At 39.6% G+C, this 17,805-nt stretch overlaps 2 protein-coding genes across 2 annotated transcripts in view; one reads left to right on the top strand and one right to left on the bottom strand.

Annotated features, from left to right (window-relative positions):
- Window positions 1-60: 60 nt before the first annotated feature.
- esr1 (estrogen receptor 1) lies at window positions 61-11,277 on the top strand. The gene is made up of 9 exons (XM_078274265.1): window positions 61-611; window positions 1,677-1,909; window positions 3,098-3,214; window positions 3,841-4,022; window positions 4,250-4,403; window positions 6,536-6,674; window positions 7,844-7,977; window positions 8,605-8,788; window positions 9,778-11,277. The coding sequence occupies exons 1-9, from the start codon at window positions 178-180 to the stop codon at window positions 10,079-10,081; spliced, it is 1,881 nt and encodes a 626-aa protein (XP_078130391.1). The 5' UTR covers window positions 61-177; the 3' UTR covers window positions 10,082-11,277.
- Window positions 11,278-11,346: 69 nt separating this feature from the next.
- LOC144533110 (nesprin-1-like) overlaps window positions 11,347-17,805 on the bottom strand; it is an 84,771-nt gene continuing 78,312 nt past the window's right edge. Inside the window, exons 97-101 of the mRNA XM_078274264.1 lie at window positions 16,886-17,014; window positions 15,980-16,243; window positions 15,756-15,845; window positions 14,904-14,962; window positions 11,347-12,844 (exon numbers count right to left, since the gene is read on the bottom strand). Of these exons, the coding sequence (XP_078130390.1) occupies window positions 12,565-12,844; window positions 14,904-14,962; window positions 15,756-15,845; window positions 15,980-16,243; window positions 16,886-17,014 (822 nt within the window). The 3' untranslated portion in view covers window positions 11,347-12,564. The remainder of the gene's footprint in view (window positions 12,845-14,903; window positions 14,963-15,755; window positions 15,846-15,979; window positions 16,244-16,885; window positions 17,015-17,805) is intronic.

The raw sequence follows: 17,805 nt of genomic DNA, 5'->3' as shown, positions 1-17,805 counted from the left end.
AGATCAAGGCAGATAGAGCAAAAGAGAAGAATACTGGACCCTTCCAGTTGTCTGTCACTTTTTATTGGAAATAAGGCACGGGAGACAGAGAGAAAGCAGCACTCGCCTCCACTCCTCCTCCCAGCAAATGGGAGAGGAAGTCTAATTCATGTTGCATATCAGTGCTGTTGTGCTGTGATGTTGCTCAGACAGAGCCCGGCACAGAGCCGGCAGCCTTGTGGACCAGTCCTCAGACCCAGGATCAGCACAGCCTTCTCAGAACTGGAGACCCTCTCCCCACAACGTCCCTCACCTCCACCGCGTGCCCTCTCCAGTGACATGTACCACGAAGAGAGTCGGGGGTCTGGAGGGGTAGCCACTGTGGACTTCCTGGAAGGGACATACGACTATGCTGCCTCCACCCCTGCTCCGACTCCTCTTTACAGCCACTTTACCACTGGCTACTACTCTGCTCCTTTAGACGCCCACGGACCACCCTCAGATGGCAGCCAGTCCCTGGGTAGTGGGCCTACCAGTCCTCTTGTGTTTGTGCCCTCCAGCCCCCGATTCAGCCCCTTTATGCACCCACCCAGCCACCACTATTTGGAAACTTCCTCAACACCCGTCTACAGGTGAGGGAATACAATTTTTTACTTACTTTTTTATTTTTTATTCTTTACCAACAGGGAGGAGAAAAGTTTGTGTTGTGTGATTGTAAAAATGTTATGTATTTCTTGCCATTACCTCAGCTTGAGTCCGATTGGCCAGTTTTGTTTGTGCTTCAGTGATTATTTAACTAAAAGGAGAAGTGCAAACAAAACATTGATATACCCGATTTGTTTCTCTAGTATGGTTCTGTCATGATTTGAATACAAAGTTAAAGAATAATATCCATGACAAAATACATTTTCATTTTGTGTATTTTGTTTTTAATAATTTATTTATTTATTTCCTAATTTTACTGTATTTTCTCTACTGACTTGGTGTTTCCTATTAAGTGGTTGTATGGTATTTTGCCACATAACGAGATTTAATATGACACTCATTTGCATTCTGTTCAGTCCTCACTATGTAGTTATAAACAAAACATAATTATATAACGGCATTTTTATCTTTTACTTTATACAAAACATTGCCACTATCTCCATGGAAAGGATCAGGCTTTGTCCTGGTTTCTAATTCCAGAGATTAAGTACTTTGTCAAAGACCTTGAGAAAGGAACAATATGTAAGAACAACAGAAGTACACGGAGAGATTGCTTCCTGTCTCAGGTGGAAAATAGTACTCTGCTTTTGTCTTTGCCACTTTAAAATTAATATTGGTCTGGTGAATGTAAGAATTGTAAATAAATAGTTGCCGGCTCCAAATTTTTATGGTTAAAGACATTTATTAGAGCAATTCTTCTGCACCACAAATTATAATCATTATCCTTAAGTACAACTTCTTCCTACTCTTTTTCGGACATGTAATATTTATATATGTTGTTTATGAGAACTTGTATATTGAGGGTTTGTTATATGTTTACTGTTAATTTTATTGTTATTCTTGTTATTTGCTTTCTTGTTTTTAAATTGTTACATGTTAGAAATAAATAAATACTACTACTACTACTACTACTACTACTTTATGAACACACTTTATCATTAAGTCAATATGTGAGATAATTTAACAGAGCTGAAATCCACGTCCTGTGGCAGGTCCAGTGTCCCATCCAGTCAGCAGTCAGTCTCCATGGAGGACCAGTACAACACCAGTGACGAGTCATACAGCGTGGGGGAGTCAGGAGCTGGAGCCGGGGCTGGGGCCGGGGGGTTTGAGATTGTCAAAGAGACGCGTTTCTGTGCCGTGTGCAGTGACTATGCCTCTGGGTACCACTACGGGGTGTGGTCCTGTGAGGGCTGCAAAGCCTTCTTTAAGAGGAGCATCCAGGGTAGGTAATCTCTCTGTTTCATCCATTTGTGACCAATGGCTGTAATTCTCAAACGTTAGCTGTTTGTGAGAGATTATGTCTAACAAATGCTTAGACTTGAATAATGTTTCTTATTGTATCAGTCAAACTTATAACCATATGAAAGAACACAATTAACAGTACACTAGTCAACTTCGTAAATGGAGCAACATGCCCCATAAAAATAAGTTTTGCTATCAGTCAACAAATTCAAAAAATGTAGTGTGGTGTAATCAGGCAGATCTAGTAGGCTCATGGTACGGAAGTGAACTGCCTGTAACTTCAACAGAGAAATTAGCAGTCACACTTGAGCTTTATATGGAAAAATGATGACATTGTGAAACAGATTTTAAGTTAAGGGAATAGAATTTAAATTTCAAGTTTGATTTGACTTTGTTTCTATTAGTTTGAACCGTTTTCCTCTCTGTTTGCATCTCATGTCTTTCATATGACATGGTGTACACCCTTCATGTACTGCTGCCTCTGTGTGCAGATAAAAACATAATCTGCTGTAGGTGGCTTAATCATGTCATTATTATTATTTTTTAACATTGTTTTTATTCATTTTAATTGGAAATACAATTTTCAACAACCCCTCCAAATGTCAGGAGATTTTCTCATACATCCCCAATTTGCCTTTCAATATACAGTATGTCAGTCTCTCCATGGACATACATTTAGCCATATTCTTGATCCAAACACCATTTGTAGATGCCTCCATTTTCTTCCAAATTAGAGCTATAGTTCTTTTTGCCTGTAGTATAGCAAAATCAATACATTTATATTCTTGGGGCTTCAGATTCAGATTTGTTGGATACATGTGCAGCAAAATCATCTTAGGGTCAAGGGGAATGTTCACAGACAAGATGAACATATTTGTATTGATCACCTCTCTCCAGAATGTTTTAATTTTGTTACACTCCCAGACACAGTGCATTTAAAACAAAGGCCAGGTATATTACTGTTGTATTTATTCAATTTGTCATGTCATCATATTGACAAGTCTTGCAATGAAAGACTGTTCATAAAGAAAACCAATAGTCTATGACAATGACAAAGCCAAGATGCCACGTTTAATGGGAATAGAGTGTTCCTGGCTATTAAATAACATACATCTGAACTGAACAATGGAGTGGGGGGCTTGAAGTAATAGATTTTCTTCCATTTCAGGTCACAATGACTATATGTGCCCAGCAACCAATCAGTGTACTATTGACAGGAATCGGAGGAAGAGCTGCCAGGCTTGCCGTCTTAGGAAGTGTTACGAAGTTGGCATGATGAAAGGAGGTGGGTAGAAAACGCCAGCATACAGCAGATTTCCCATTTTTTTCCAAGACCAATCTCTCTTGTTTTATTTTACATAATTTTCATTTCTACAATGTGCTGTCTATTACTAAATTTAGTTGGTATTGGTTATCCTGTGTTTTTACTGTCTGCATGTCAGTCTTTTATGACTAGTTTTTCATTTTGCACTATTTAGCTTTTCAGTATATTGTTTTTATGTCAGCTAAATAAACTAATTTGATTACCCACTTATTAACAAATTTCAAAACTAATTGCCATTTATCAACCATTACTTGTTGCTGAAAGGATCGGCACAAATATGAGAGTGCTGGTGGAGGCAGATAAGCCTGAGACTAACTTTAACATGGCCTTGAAGTGATTTCCTCTTAAGGAGTACAACTACTGATTAAAACACACCCCCGGTTTGTTTTCATACTTCTTGAATCACACAGGCATCCATATAATCTGCACTGCTGGACTTTGTGGTAAAAACAGGATATGAAGTTATGTGTGAGTGATATCAAGAAAAAAAGCCTGACGGGTTTGTTGCGACTGTGTGCATGCATGTTTGTGGCTTTTTCTGTTTATCTGCGTGTTATTTTTTATTAAACACTTGCTGTGTGCTTAAGGTGTGCGCAAGGACCGCGGGCGTGTTTTGCGCCATGACAAACGACGGACTGGCACCAATGACAGAAACAAGGCCTCTAAGGTCCTGGCGCACAGGACAGTGCCCCCTCAGGACGGGAGGAAACACAGTAGTGCTTGTGGTGGAGGAGGAAAATTATTGCTGACTGGCATGCCTCCTGACCAGGTGCTTATTCATGTAGAGACATATGTTTTTGAAATACCTTGTTGGGGTGCAAATTGTTGGCCTGGTGGAAATTTGGATCTTAAAGAAATATTAGGACCACATACCAAATTTCAGGGCAATGTGGCTTGTGGATGTTAAAATCTGTTTGTACTTACTTTAAATCAATTTGAAACACAGCAGCTTTTATTTTTCTGGTTACATTTTTTGTTTCTCTGCTGCTTCCCCAGGTGCTCCTCCTTCTCCAGGGTGCCGAGCCCCCAATACTGTGCTCCCGTCAGAAGCTAAACCGACCCTATACTGAGGTCACCATGATGACCCTGCTAACCAGCATGGCCGATAAGGAGCTGGTCCACATGATTGCATGGGCCAAGAAGCTTCCAGGTACTTCATAGAGTGGCAAGGTAGCCACACCACCAGTAAATACTCTTAATCCTTTTCAGCAGTACAAACCTTCTTATATATTGAATGTATAATGCAGTGTATTTTTCAGGCCCATTTTAAAGATATGTCTTTTTAAAAATTTGACAGATTTGCTTGTTTTTGCCACTGACAGACTCAGATTGTTATTATAAGTGCACAAACCACATTCCAGCCAATCACCTACAAGATGGTTGGGGGAGGGTGTGCTTTTAGAGCAGCAGCCTTAATGTCAGTGAAAAAGACGCACTAACCCCCACCCCCTCCTCCAAATATCTTGTTATTGGCTGGAACGTGGTTTGTTGTATTTTGGTGCACAGCCTGTCCCTCTAGTGTTTGTTTGACGTTTACGACCCCTGTGTTGTCTCCCGAGACCGGGCTTTTTCACAGTGTATTCAGGGGGCAGGCAGCTAGCGGATCAATGAGAGATGCCTATGATTTGAGACAAAAATGAAATCGCACTGAAACCATGCAGGAACTCATAGTGCACTTTTAAAGGGTTGTTCCGGTATTTTTCAACCTGGACCCTATTTTTCCTACCCTGGAAATCCAGAGTTCTAGCGAGAGCACAATTTGAATTTGCTCAGCGAGTCACTCTGGCATTGAGCAATGATTCTCGTTAACTATGCCCTTGTAGCCGAGCTGAACCAATCACATCGGTGTATCTGATATAGGCGGGCCAGAGGCAAGCTAAACAGATGACAGATTCAGGGGGCAGGCAGCTAGCGGATCAAGGAGAGATGCCTACAATTTGAGACAAAAATGAAATCGTGCTGAAACCATGCAGGAACTCATAGTGCGCCTTTAAGCAAAAAGACAATCTTGTACAACTGCCCTTAAACTGAATGTATCACATAGTGGATAACAAAATGGCATGTGATCAGTTAAATAATAGAATAGAAATAAATAAATAAAAAATAGCCCATCAAAGTGATACAGTTACTGAAAACAAAAAAATAAAGAAAGTTAATTAATGTATTTTCGTCACAAACTGTCAGTTATAAAATATATTACATATATTAAGGTTATAAAAGTGTTGGATTGTAGCATTCTAAGTGCAAACTTTATTTTTTCAAGGTTCGTTAAAATCATCAGGCCAGATGGATAAATTCCAGTTTAATAACATTCTTGCTGATGTCTGTAGCTTTGGATAGATATTAAAAAATACTTGCCGGGTGAGGGCAGGTGCAAAACATGTGAGTCAGGTCTGCTGGAGCACCATGACATGTTTTGTCCAAATTGGGACATATCATTTTTAAAGCTTGGAAATGGTGTCTTTCTTAAACATTTAAATATACAGATATGACAGAGGTGATGGTCTTCGATGGTTGTCTATTTGACTGCGTAGGCAACAGCAAGGTGATGGGCGACCTTTATTGTGGACACACAAACACATGCACACAGAGCCATTACAGTGATGGTTATTACAGTCATCACTTTTGAGAGGATTGTCCCCTGGCACCCCATAGAGCCTAAATGCAGTATAGGATACATCACCCTTTTTATTTACACACACACACACACACACACACACACACACACACACACACACACACACACACACACACACACACACACACACACACACCCACCTTATTACAACCTTGTGTGGTACTAAAAGCCCAAAGGCACACAGTTTTAATTGTGAGGGGTCCCAAGCAGAGGGAGAGAGAGGGACAATGGAAGGGAATTGGCTGTAATTACATATGAATTGTGACAGCTGAGTGCCAGTGATAAGGCTTAAGAGGAGAGAGATTGTAGATGGTTTCATTTAAGTAGCCAGTCCCTGCCAGAAAACAAGGGAATGCATATTTCTATTTTTATGAGTGGGATGAAGGTGCACAGAAAACATTTAACTCTGGGAGTGTTATAAATCCGCAGTTAACATCCAACGCTCAGAGTAATCAGCACTGATACAGCAACTCTTGCTGACACCAGGTTTTTGTCTGTGTTTGGATTTGGTCTTGATTCCAAATAACTGCTGTGATCATGATAAAACACGTGTGTGTGTGTGTGTGTGTGTGTGTGTGTGTGTGTGTGTGTGTGTGTGTGTGTGTGTGTGTGTGTGCGTGCGTGTGTGTGTGTGTTTTTTCTAGGTTTCCTGCAGCTGGGCCTCCATGACCAGGCACAGCTGCTGGAGAGCTCATGGCTGGAGGTGCTGATGATCGGGCTCAGCTGGAGGTCCATCCACTGCCCCGGCAAACTCATCTTCGCACAGGACCTCATACTGGACAGGTAGCCTGGAATACTCACCTGACTTCTCTGTGACATTCACCTTATTATATTTTTTTCATCTCTCTTTCTGTGCTTTTCTTACCTTTTTTTCTATCTCTCACTCTCACACGCATCTTAAGAATGATACATCAGCATTGTAGATTTTCCATTTCACACCTTGCCAGCCATTGTGCCACCATCATAGAGTGAAATGATAATTACAGGTTCCCCATGGAGAGGAGAGCAGCCTCTCTAATCATTACAGTACTGAGCTGACAACCAGGACAGCGATTTCTCAAAGACTCAATGCAAGGAGTGATGACAAAGGAAGAACTATTGAGGGAGAGATGATGGGAAAGGAGGCGGAGGAGAGAGAGCAAAATGACGAACAGAGAGGACAAAAACTAGAAATGCGGGACGTGAGGCATGGATTTTTGCTTTGCAGGCACAGCTGGTTCCCTCCATTTTCCCCCGTGTTGAAAGTAAACAAGCTGGCCAGACCTCAGTATCTACCTCAGTGAGAAAAAGAGAGGAAGGTGGAGACAGAGGCATGAGGGAGACATGCAGACAGACAAACAAAGCTTTTACCCTCTGATGTGTCTGATGGTCCCATTTGATTCAAAAGTGTATTACATAGTATTATCTCTAAAACCTCCAAGTGTCCTCAGCAATTGGACATGATGACTAAAACGCTGTTGGTCAGGATTGAAAAATCCCCTTGGCTCTGTGCTGTCCAAGTTCATCTTGCACTCCAACCACTGGATATTATCCATCTTTCCCTCACTTTTCAACTGTGCTGACAAATGGAGCACTGCAGTGATTCAGTCCATTAGTTGTTTATCTGGCCACTCTTTGGATAGCTTAATGGTAACAGATGTTTTTTGAATACTGATGGTGCACTGCAGCTCAGAACTTAGTCTATGTGTGACTTACAGAATTTTAAACACACAAGAAAAGAGAACTTTGGGCGCCTGGTTAGCTGAGTAGAGCAGGCGCCCATATATAGAGGTTTACTCCTCGACGCAGCAGGCCCGGATTCGACTCCGACCTGCGGCCCTTTGCTGCATGTCATTCCCCCCTCTCTCCCCTTTCATGTCTTCAGCCCAAAAAATAATCTTAAAAAAGAAAGAAAAGAGAACTTCAAATATCTAAACAAAATTCCTCATGTTTTCTTTTATTCTGTTCTCTAGGAACGAAGGCGATTGTGTCGAAGGCATGGCTGAGATCTTTGACATGCTGCTAGCCACTGCTTCCCGCTTCCGCTTGCTTAATCTGAAGCTCGAGGAGTTTGTCTGTCTCAAAGCTATTATCTTGCTCAACTCTGGTGAGGCAACACGTGTGAGAGACCTTCTTGTGAAACATTTTAAGAGAAACTAAGTGTAAAGTGATGCCTGGAAACAATGACAGTGGAAAGCAGAGACAATTATTTAATCAAAATATAAGCTCTCTAGCTTAATTTTTCAATTACACACAGTTTTATTTGCATGCACACCACTTTCTCACAGGTTTACATTTTTTGGTCCTCAAGAGTAAATATTGAACAGTGTCAAAATACACCCACAGATGTCTTTGAACGTTATTCAGGCCCATTAGGCGAACAGAGTGTACCCTCAATATGCCCGATAACTGTTCCCATGACAACATGAGGCAGCACAGAGGATTGCGTTTGTCCCGGAGATTGAGATATTCTATATAGAAACTCAAATACCAGCGGGATGACAAAACTGGCACAGCTGCTAGAGCCGAATGAATGTTTGATTGCTGTGTGGGCAATACTGCATCTGCAGTCAATGCTCTTCTCTTATATGCGTGTTTGAGTCTTGATCTTTTATCAAGTAAAAGTAAAAATGTCTATATGAGGTGAATTACTTTTACTGAAGTCTCTGTTTAAGAACAGAAAGGTCCATTAGCTTGACAAATTTACTGTAAGCTTATGTTTTTCCTCTGTCAGGTGCCTTCTATTTCTGCACCGGTACAATGGAGCCCCTCCACGACACTGCAGCAGTGCAGAACATGCTTGACACCATCACAGACGCTCTCATACATCACATCAGCCAATCAGGATGCTCAGTTCAGCAGCAGTCGAGACGGCAGGCACAGCTGCTCCTCCTGCTCTCCCACATCAGGCACATGAGGTGAAATTAAATTAGAATTTTTTGTTTTTGTTTACAACATTAAGCCTTTTGTTTTCAACATGTTCTGCTGAGAATCTGCTTCAGTGATCCACAGTGGTTCTTTGAATTTAAAAGATAAATGCTTTAAAAGGGTTTGGGCTCTTTTTAGAAACATAATTGATGGTCTCTTTTCAGGTAAGCTGGTATAAGCATTAATCATCAATAAGTAAAGTAAATAGTTAAATGTATTCCTCTTCACTGATGAGTTGTTGCTGTAGAGTATATCAAGTATATCACAATATATAAACCACACTAAAACAATTTGTTTAGTTAAGTGTCTATCCAGAGTTTAAAGAATAAAACCTTAAAGACCAAAAGCAACAATAAATTGATCCTACTAAGTACAAAGTATTGTGTTGTGTATCCAAAGCCAAATATAGATAATTGTTTTCACACATCAGTGAGCTATGCTGTTATACGGTTGACATTGTTCTTCATCACAATGATCCCACATACATAATTCTGCTGCTGTAAATACTGACTAGAGCACCAAATGTGTATTATTCCTCAGCAGAAAGTAGTCCCCAACAAAAACGTTTTCCATCTAGTAAGATGGCCGAATGGGGCTGAATACAGACAAAGTAGGAAGATCAGAAAGTACTGAGAGACAAACTAACACATAGTTGATTTGTGGACAGGAAACACCAGCCTTAATACATTTAAATTATGTAGCAAGATAATTCTCCAAAGAAAGTAGTGAATAAAAACCAGAACAATAAATTAACAATGAATAAAAAGCAACTGAAGGGCAAAAAAAAACTGAAAAAATAGACCATGAGTAAAATCCCAATACAAGCTATTGCTTGGGAACAAGTGTGTTTTCCAGAATATATTAAACACATACAATTAGAAAATCAAACAGAGCCTTTAGGGATGTAGAAAGAAATCTGTAGCAGCCCTCATTAACTGACTGATGCATAAACTCATTCAAATTCCTCATCTCCCTGCAGCAACAAAGGCATGGAGCATCTCTACAGCATTAAGTGCAAGAACAAAGTGCCTCTGTATGACCTGCTGCTGGAGATGCTGGATGCTCACCGCGTCCAGCGGCCAGACAGACCAGATCAGCCCTGGTCCCAGGCTGATGGAGAGCTTCCCTCCACCATCATCAGCAACAACAGCAGCAACAGCAGCGGCGGCTCCTCTTCAGGTGGATCCAGTTCAGGACCCCGAGTGAGCCGTGAGAGCCCGAGCAGAGCCCCCACAGTCCTGCAGTATGGAGGGTCCCGCTCTGACTGCACCCACATGCTATGAGACCGAGCACGGCAAGCAACATGAAGGTCAAAAGCCATTTTTATGGGTGATGTGTTTAGTACAGGAGGAGAGAGGTTTGGGAATAAAAGATAATGGTTGTTTTTGATTGATTTCATGAGATAATAATTTATAAATTAATTGAATTTAAGGAGACAGTTTTTCTTTGCACTACTCCAATTTACTACAATCTGAGCTTTAATGCGGTTACTCTTCTATGCTGTCTTCTATGTGATTTTGAGTCTCTAACAGCTTTACAGTACAGCTTATTATTAAATATTATTTACAAAACGGCAGGTGTTAGGTCATATTGTGGCAGCTTTGAAATGACGAGCAGCTAATTGTTATTCGCCTCGACCAAAGTGCACTTCCTCCCTGCTTTAAGGGTTCAAATGAATGTGTAATTTATTTTTGTTTAAATTCCAACATTAAGGACTTAACATCAGGTATTGTGTTTTCTGCACACACAAAAGTTTAAACTTGATATATTTGGGAATAAAATTATTTTAATGATGAAATATATGAGGATACATCTGTTGAATTTTGCAGCTTTTTGTGTGTAGTCGGTTTGTTCTTTATGCTTACTTGAACTCAAGTTTTCTGAAGTGTGTGTGCGTGTGTGTGTGTGTGTGTCTGTTTTTTTTGTTTTTTGTCTTGATGCAGTTGTTCAACCACTTCAAAGCTACTACCGGTTATTGTTCATCCAGTAATTCAGTGTTTACATGTTGAGTTTGGCTGGATTTAGACACCTCCAAAAACCTAATTATCATAATGTATTTGCACATATTCGATTGTTGTTATTTACTTACTTATTCTCGTTTCTGTACGTTCATGAAAGAGATCTACTATAAGCCCTGGGAATGGCGCGAATATGTTGCTCAATTCGCACTCGCCTCAAACATTCGTCTCGCATTCTTTCTGAAAGGTCAGAATTGAGAAGCTGCAACCAGGGACTATTTGGCGTTTTTACTTGAAAAATTACTAACTGCTGGTCCAAATAGTTGTGGATTGTTTTCCTGTCGGTTGACTTACCAATTAATTCACTAATCGTTTCTGTACTTAAAAAATATAGGCAATTAAAATGTATGAAAAGCCTCCATACAGGATACAATAGGATTTGGCCTCTTGAGCTGAAAGTCCAGTCAAACCTGAACTGACTGTCATTTGTTTACTGTGCATAAAAATAAAAGCATTAACTGAGAAAATATTGTTCATCACTGTTTGTTGTAAGTTTGTTTCCCAAAATCGGGACCAAGAATACACAAATGTAAATATTTCATGTTTTATTATTTGCAAAGAGTGTATTCTTCATGAAGTCGGCATTAGCAAACTGTACATACATAAATAATCATATTCCATCATATTTTTTTTTTTACAGATTCTGTTTTAACAACGCAGGGATTCCGATGTCTCATCACAGCAGAATAATTATCGCAGGTATTACAAAGCTCACTATTTCATGTTGCAGCCGTCCACTAAAACACTACTAGTGATTATTTGGCTTTCTTAAAAGCAGGGGACTTTCAATTGCATGCTCAAACAGAAAGTTAAAAAAATAACTGCCTATTCAAAGGCATTTCAACAAAAATATACAAATCAGTTGAGAGGTCAAATCTTTTTTTTTTTTTTTTTTTTTTTATAATTTCCCCAGTTGATTAAATACTGAAATTAAAAACAGGAATACAAGCCTTGGCTTTTGGGGAAAGAAGTCGGCCATCTTTGCTGGACGGTTTCAGTGCAGTACCTTTCAACAGTGCTCATGTCAGTGCTATAGATTCAGGTTTTAGCTTTAACGTCATATGAAGACTTTTTTCCAAATTCAAGCATGTTCTTCTGAAATGTGTCAAGCAGAAAACATGTTCATCCTTCAGAAAGAACTCCTGTTGAGCTGATTTCTGTGCTGTTTCAGTCGTTATGTCGGAGTTATTCTTCAGATGTGTCTTTTGCTTCTGAGACTGTGAATGATTGCTACTCAAACTGCAAGTCTACTGTACAATTTACAGGTACAATATCCCACACTCAAGGTGGTGCTTTAGCTTCATCAATACTAACAATCTAACTGATTGAACGCTAAATAAATAGTAGCAGCACTGGATATCATGGACAGAAAGCACGGTCGACTTTGGCTCCCAACATACAGTATATAAATAGTGCTTTGTTTTCATTGAATTCTCAGGTTTCTTCAGGAACCTTAAAAAATAATACATATTTAAGTTAAAACAAGATGGAATATTTAAATTGGGGGAGAGGGGGGTCTCCAGATGATGGTCCATTTATTCTGGAGAGTGGGTTTAAAGGGTTGAGGTGAGTTCAGGAGAGTGGGTGTGCAATGTTCGTCAGAGGAGTCTTCATATCACCTCTGAATCACTTCATAATGCATGTTTGCTCCCGAGCATGGGAACAGTGTGTTGCTTTAGAGCACGGGGTGAAGAGGAAACATTCAGTGGAGTCCTTGGCAAAGCAGTAGGTAGATATTCAGCGACTTCTCATATGGGCGGTGGTCCATTGGTGTAGCGCAGCATTGGATGGAAGGAGCGGGCAAAGTTGTTGGCGTGGTGGCAGCTGTAGTCCTTCTCGGTCATGGGCACCAGGCAGGCCAGGCCAATGAGGAGCAGGAGGAGCAGCTGGACGGGAAGTGCAGCCCTGAGGACCCGCAGCAGGAAGGACGGGCCTTTTGAGGAGGAGGAGGTCGGCGAGGAGTAGCTGTCTGGAAGGTCAGAATGGGAGGAAACGCAGCCAGCGGCGCCTGGAGATCTGCTCCGGCTGCTGGAAGACACGGAGTGAAATTAAACACAGCAAAGAAAAGACCTGAGTTCACTGGTATTTGCAAATCATGTTTTGTGAAAACCCCTTGATAGCGTTTTTTAATTGTTCAAAGTTAGATATATAGTGTGAAAAATGCTCAAACCTCAGGGGCTTAAATCAGAAACGCATGATGTTCAAGCTAAGACTGTTTAATCAGAAACATTTTTCAGTGTTCATTTTGGTTTGCTTTGGTAGCTGGAATGTAGTTGAAGTGTACAAAGTGCCAGAAAGTTAATACAATCAATGGGAAGCATATGAAGACAAATAAGATTTGATTAGATTACAGATTAAAGATGAAAGGATTAGTCGATTAAGAAGTCAATCGACAGAAAATTGATCAGCTATTTTGATAAATAATTAATCTTTTTTTTTTCTCACCAAAAAGCTTCAGCTTCTCAAATGTGAGAATTGCTGCTTTTTGTGTTTTATGTAATCGTAAATGAAATATCTTTGGGTTTTGAACTGTTGGTTGGACAAAACAAGACATTTTAAAACATCACGGTGGTCTTTAGAGAATTGTGATTTTTCACCATTTTCTGACAATTCATAGACTAAACAATTGAGAATATACTCAGATTAATCAATAAGGAAAATTATATCTAGTTACAGTAAATCTGGCAATTCTGACATTTAAAGTAGGTTGAATTTAAACATGTTTGCAAATACTATTTTACCCATGTCTGGCAAAAGAATGAAGACTCAGCAAACACTCAACAGGAAAGAAAGCAAGAATACAAAAATGCGGCAAATAGATCCAGATCCAATAGTTTTGGAGAGATTGAGAGTCACAAAGTTGAACAGAGACACACATGTACAGCAGACCTGCATACGCACAAAACACAAACACACTTAGAAAAACCACAAGCCCTCGTAGATAGCCGGCCGTATCTCACTGGGGAGGAAACGTTCTGGCTTTAGAGCAGAATGTGTGAGTTCAATGCCACATCTCATTCCAGACAGACTCAGGAGAAATGCCAAATGCCCCTGAGATTTCCACAGTTAGACTTAAGGGGAGGAACAGCATGTTCTTACTGCGACTCATCCTCGAGGAGGCTGAAGGAGTGTCAGACACCCTGACAATCCTCCAGCCTCTCGCTCTGTAGCCTGCTGATTTCATTTAGTTGTTTAGTCCTCCTGGATGCTACCATAAGGCTGCTGTGTACTGTGTATGTGTTTATATATGTGGCTCATGGCAAACCCTCCTGCTTTGCTGGATTTCAGTTTCCACAGCCCATTAATATGTGATAGAGTCCCTGCTTCTCATATAAAGGATGCTATCAGGGGAAAGCAAAGACATAATTTTTACGACAAAACTCACGGCAAGACTAGCTTAGAGTCTTCACCAGGCCTGTGTGTTGTTGTTGTTGGCATTTAATGGAAATCATAGAAAGTTAAATCAGAAAAGACAGAGTCAGAGGTGGGTGATTTAAGAGGTCTGGAAAGGAAACAGGAAAGAAAATGGGAGTTAAGGTAGAAGGAAAAAAACGCAGGAGTTATTGCATCATATCCTGCTTTCAACTATGAAAAGAATGAAACAGGAAGATAGAAAAACAGAGCTAAAGGAACGAGGGCTGAGGGGTCACCGGGATTCAGATAATGCCATCTAGTGGGCGAGGAGAGTGCTACAGCCACTCTGAGAAAGGAGAAGCAAAAAGTATAACAATGCAATATTTCATGATGCCATTCAAAAAGCAGCAGGGCAAAGAGAAGCAGTGAAATAAAACATTTAAAGGAGAAAGGGAGCGGCCTGATGTAGGCGATTCCCCACTCGTTTAAGAGCTTGTAACATGGTCTCTAGAATAAGGGAGGATCATGGAACGCAGGGTTAAAGCCTTAAAACCAATCAATTAAAGAAGCAAAAAATCAAAATCATCTAATAATATATTTTACAATGAGTAAACATAGCTGATTATGATTAATTGATTTTCTCATGGGTTGACTAAATAAAATCAAGTTTCTAGTCAGGCATAGCTTTGGTTCCATTATCATCCCGTGTTTCTAGAGTCCAGGAGAGAGGTACCTGTGGCGCGGGCCGCTCTCAGGGTGTCCTGGGTGGGCCTGACTACTTTTGCCTCGGGGCTGTACCACGTAATGAGCAGGGAGGGGTAAAAGAAAGAAAAGAATGTTTCAGTCAAGGGCAAATAAAGACAAAGCCTCAGATGAGAGAAAAAACAAATAACATAAAGAGCCATAACATCGCTAGAGAAGGAATCATCAACAACCGAAGAGCAGCAACATAATCAATGATGGTGATTGACTTTAAGAACCAAGAAATCTGGCTTCTCAAGACTAAATTATCATAAGTCAAAAGAAACTGACAAATTAAATATGTTTAAAGCAACACTATGTAACTTTTCCCTCTTCGGTCCCCCTACAAGTTGTCTCATTGGAACTACAGCCGCAGTTCCAATGAGACAACCTGTAGGGGGACCGAAGAGGGAAAAGTTACATATTGTTGCTTTAAGTATTACTTACATAGTAATAAAACAGAAAACAAATGTAATTTCTTTAATACATGAAATCCAAAATGAGATCTGAAATTAGCCATTACAGAACAGTTTTATCGTGGGAAACGAAAAGCCAGGTTTTCTTGTACATTTTTGGCAGATCAACATGGTGTGGACAGCAAAAAACATCTAAAAAAAGGGAGGGGGGGCAGGAGTGTTGGGGCAGCAACAAATCTTTTCTAGTACATGTTAGCAGAGCAATAGAAAAACGGAAAACATTTATATTAACAATAAAAAATAAATAAAAGGGTAGTAGGCACATGTCTATGAGATGTCTACTTGGAAACCAAAGGGAGAAGGTAAGTTGACTGCAATATTATTTGGGGCCTCTTATTGAGCATGGACATTATGAGGGGAAACATTACCAATCGTTTGTGACTTTGGACAGTCACCTCTGACACAGGACCAGCTGATCCACAGATTTCTGATTTGCTAACAGGAAACGGTAAGCAATCCTGAAAAATAAATCAAAACAACAACAGTCACTATAATATTTAGATCATAAAAATGCTATTAATGGCGAGGAAGATTTTGTTGTCAACATTAAGGGGCCACTAGTTCATTCACTCTATATTTAGCATTTTCTGACCTGCGGTGTGTCCGTGGTCTCCAGCCTCCTCTCCAACCCCTCCAGGTCTGAGCTGACCTCCCTGAGGAGCAGCCTCAGCCTGTTCAAGATCACATGCACCTTCTCCTGGGCCTCCAGACACGCGCTGCCCTGAGCCTGGATCTGCTCCGAGGCCTGCGACTGCAGCAGCAGAGTCTGAGGTTTAGTGTTAACAAGCAGCTGAGCCGACAGCTCCTGAAGAGACGACACCTTCTGCTGCGAGTCCAGAAGCTCACGCTTGATTTGCTGCAAGAAAATAAAAGAGACAGAGGAGTCAGCAATATAATGTGTACAACATATTTGTCTTTGAACTGTGTAGTATTTTTCTCTTGATCTTAAAATGGCTAGTCTTTGTGGTATTTTAAAAATAAAGACCTTGGCTTTCATGCTTTAACATTAATGATTCATCATTTTTAAGATTATTTGTATATGTTATCAGAGATTTTTTTAAATGTTTATCTTTGTTTTAGTTGTTTCTAATCCTGTTTTTAAAGTTAATAGAGTGTAAACATTTGTTATCTTTAGAGCAGACTTAAACTGTTTTACAGAACACAGAGAACCACTAAACCAATCAACATACAATAATGGACTCAGATTTTACACTGTTTCCCCCAAAAGAACCAAATCTAATATGATTGCTGTTGTTAGATCTGGCTTAGAACATAATCATATGGCTATATTTTAGGTAACGGGGTGAAGAAAGTACGAAAAAAACAGAATTTCACTTTACTCTCAAAACCCCTTCGGTACCTAAACCCCACTTTAGGAACTACTGAGTTGAATTATCCACTTACTTAATGGTGATTATTATAAAAGCAATAACAGAGGAGATGCAGAGATAAAAAACACAAGTCTGCTAAACACAAACTTCGTATTAGAGAGACATACTGTCAGTGTTTTGTGATGAGCTCTTAATGTATCACGATCCAGTTTGGGAGGGATGGGCACCACCTCGTTCCTCCTGCGGTCGATGTTCTCCAGCCACAGCAGCAGACCGTGGCTCATCTCATGGAACTCCTGAAAGGAAAGATAGCATGATTAATAGTGATTGCAGGGTATAAGCAGGGTTCCTGAAGTTAAATTTAATACCTTTTAAGGCATTTTTTAAGACCCTTTCCATACATTTTAAGACCTCATCGCAACTTCGAGTTCTAACCAGTCATAGTATAGAATGTCATAAAAGGTCATAGTATAGTATGTAAAAAAAAAGTCATAGTATAGTATGTCATAAAAATGTCATTAAAAAATTCATAGTGTACTATGTCAAAAGCAAAACAAAAGGTAATAGTACAGTATGTCATAAAAAGTCATAGTATGTCATAAAAAAGTCATGGTATAGTATGTCATAAAAAGTCATAAAAGATTTTTGTTCTTGTTCAATTGTATTTGTCTGTTCTGTATGTTCCAAAATATAAAAACAATAAAAAGTTTATCTAAAAAAATAAATAAAAAGTCATAAAAAAGTCATGGTATAGTATGTTATAAAAAAGTAATCGTATAGTCATAAAAGTATATGACATGACATGTCGAAAAGACTCATAGTCATAGCATAGTATGTCATAAAAATGTCATAAAATGTCATAGTATAGTATGTCATAGAAAAGTCATAAAAAGTCACAGTAAAGTTATGTCATTAAAAAGTCATAGTATAGTATGTCATAAAAATGTCATTAAAAAATTCATAGTGTACTATGTCAAAAGCAAAACAAAAGGTAATAGTACAGTATGTCATAAAAAGTCATAGTATGTCATAAAATGTCATAGTATAGTATGTCATAAAAATGTCATGAAAAATTCATAGTGTAATA

Source organism: Sander vitreus, chromosome 18, assembly GCF_031162955.1.
Source record: "Sander vitreus isolate 19-12246 chromosome 18, sanVit1, whole genome shotgun sequence".
Taxonomy (NCBI): domain Eukaryota; kingdom Metazoa; phylum Chordata; class Actinopteri; order Perciformes; family Percidae; genus Sander; species Sander vitreus.
The sequence above is the reverse complement of the archived record's forward strand: the minus strand, read 5'-3'. Positions and strand labels throughout refer to the sequence as shown.

Coding starts and splice junctions, on each gene's coding strand:
- esr1 (XM_078274265.1), top strand. CDS start 178: ATGTTGCTCAGACAGAGCCCGGCACAGAGCCGGCAGCCTTGTGGACCA. Junction 612..1,676: donor TCCTCAACACCCGTCTACAG/GTGAGGGAATAC, acceptor GTCCTGTGGCAG/GTCCAGTGTCCCATCCAGTC. Junction 8,789..9,777: donor TCCCACATCAGGCACATGAG/GTGAAATTAAAT, acceptor ATCTCCCTGCAG/CAACAAAGGCATGGAGCATC.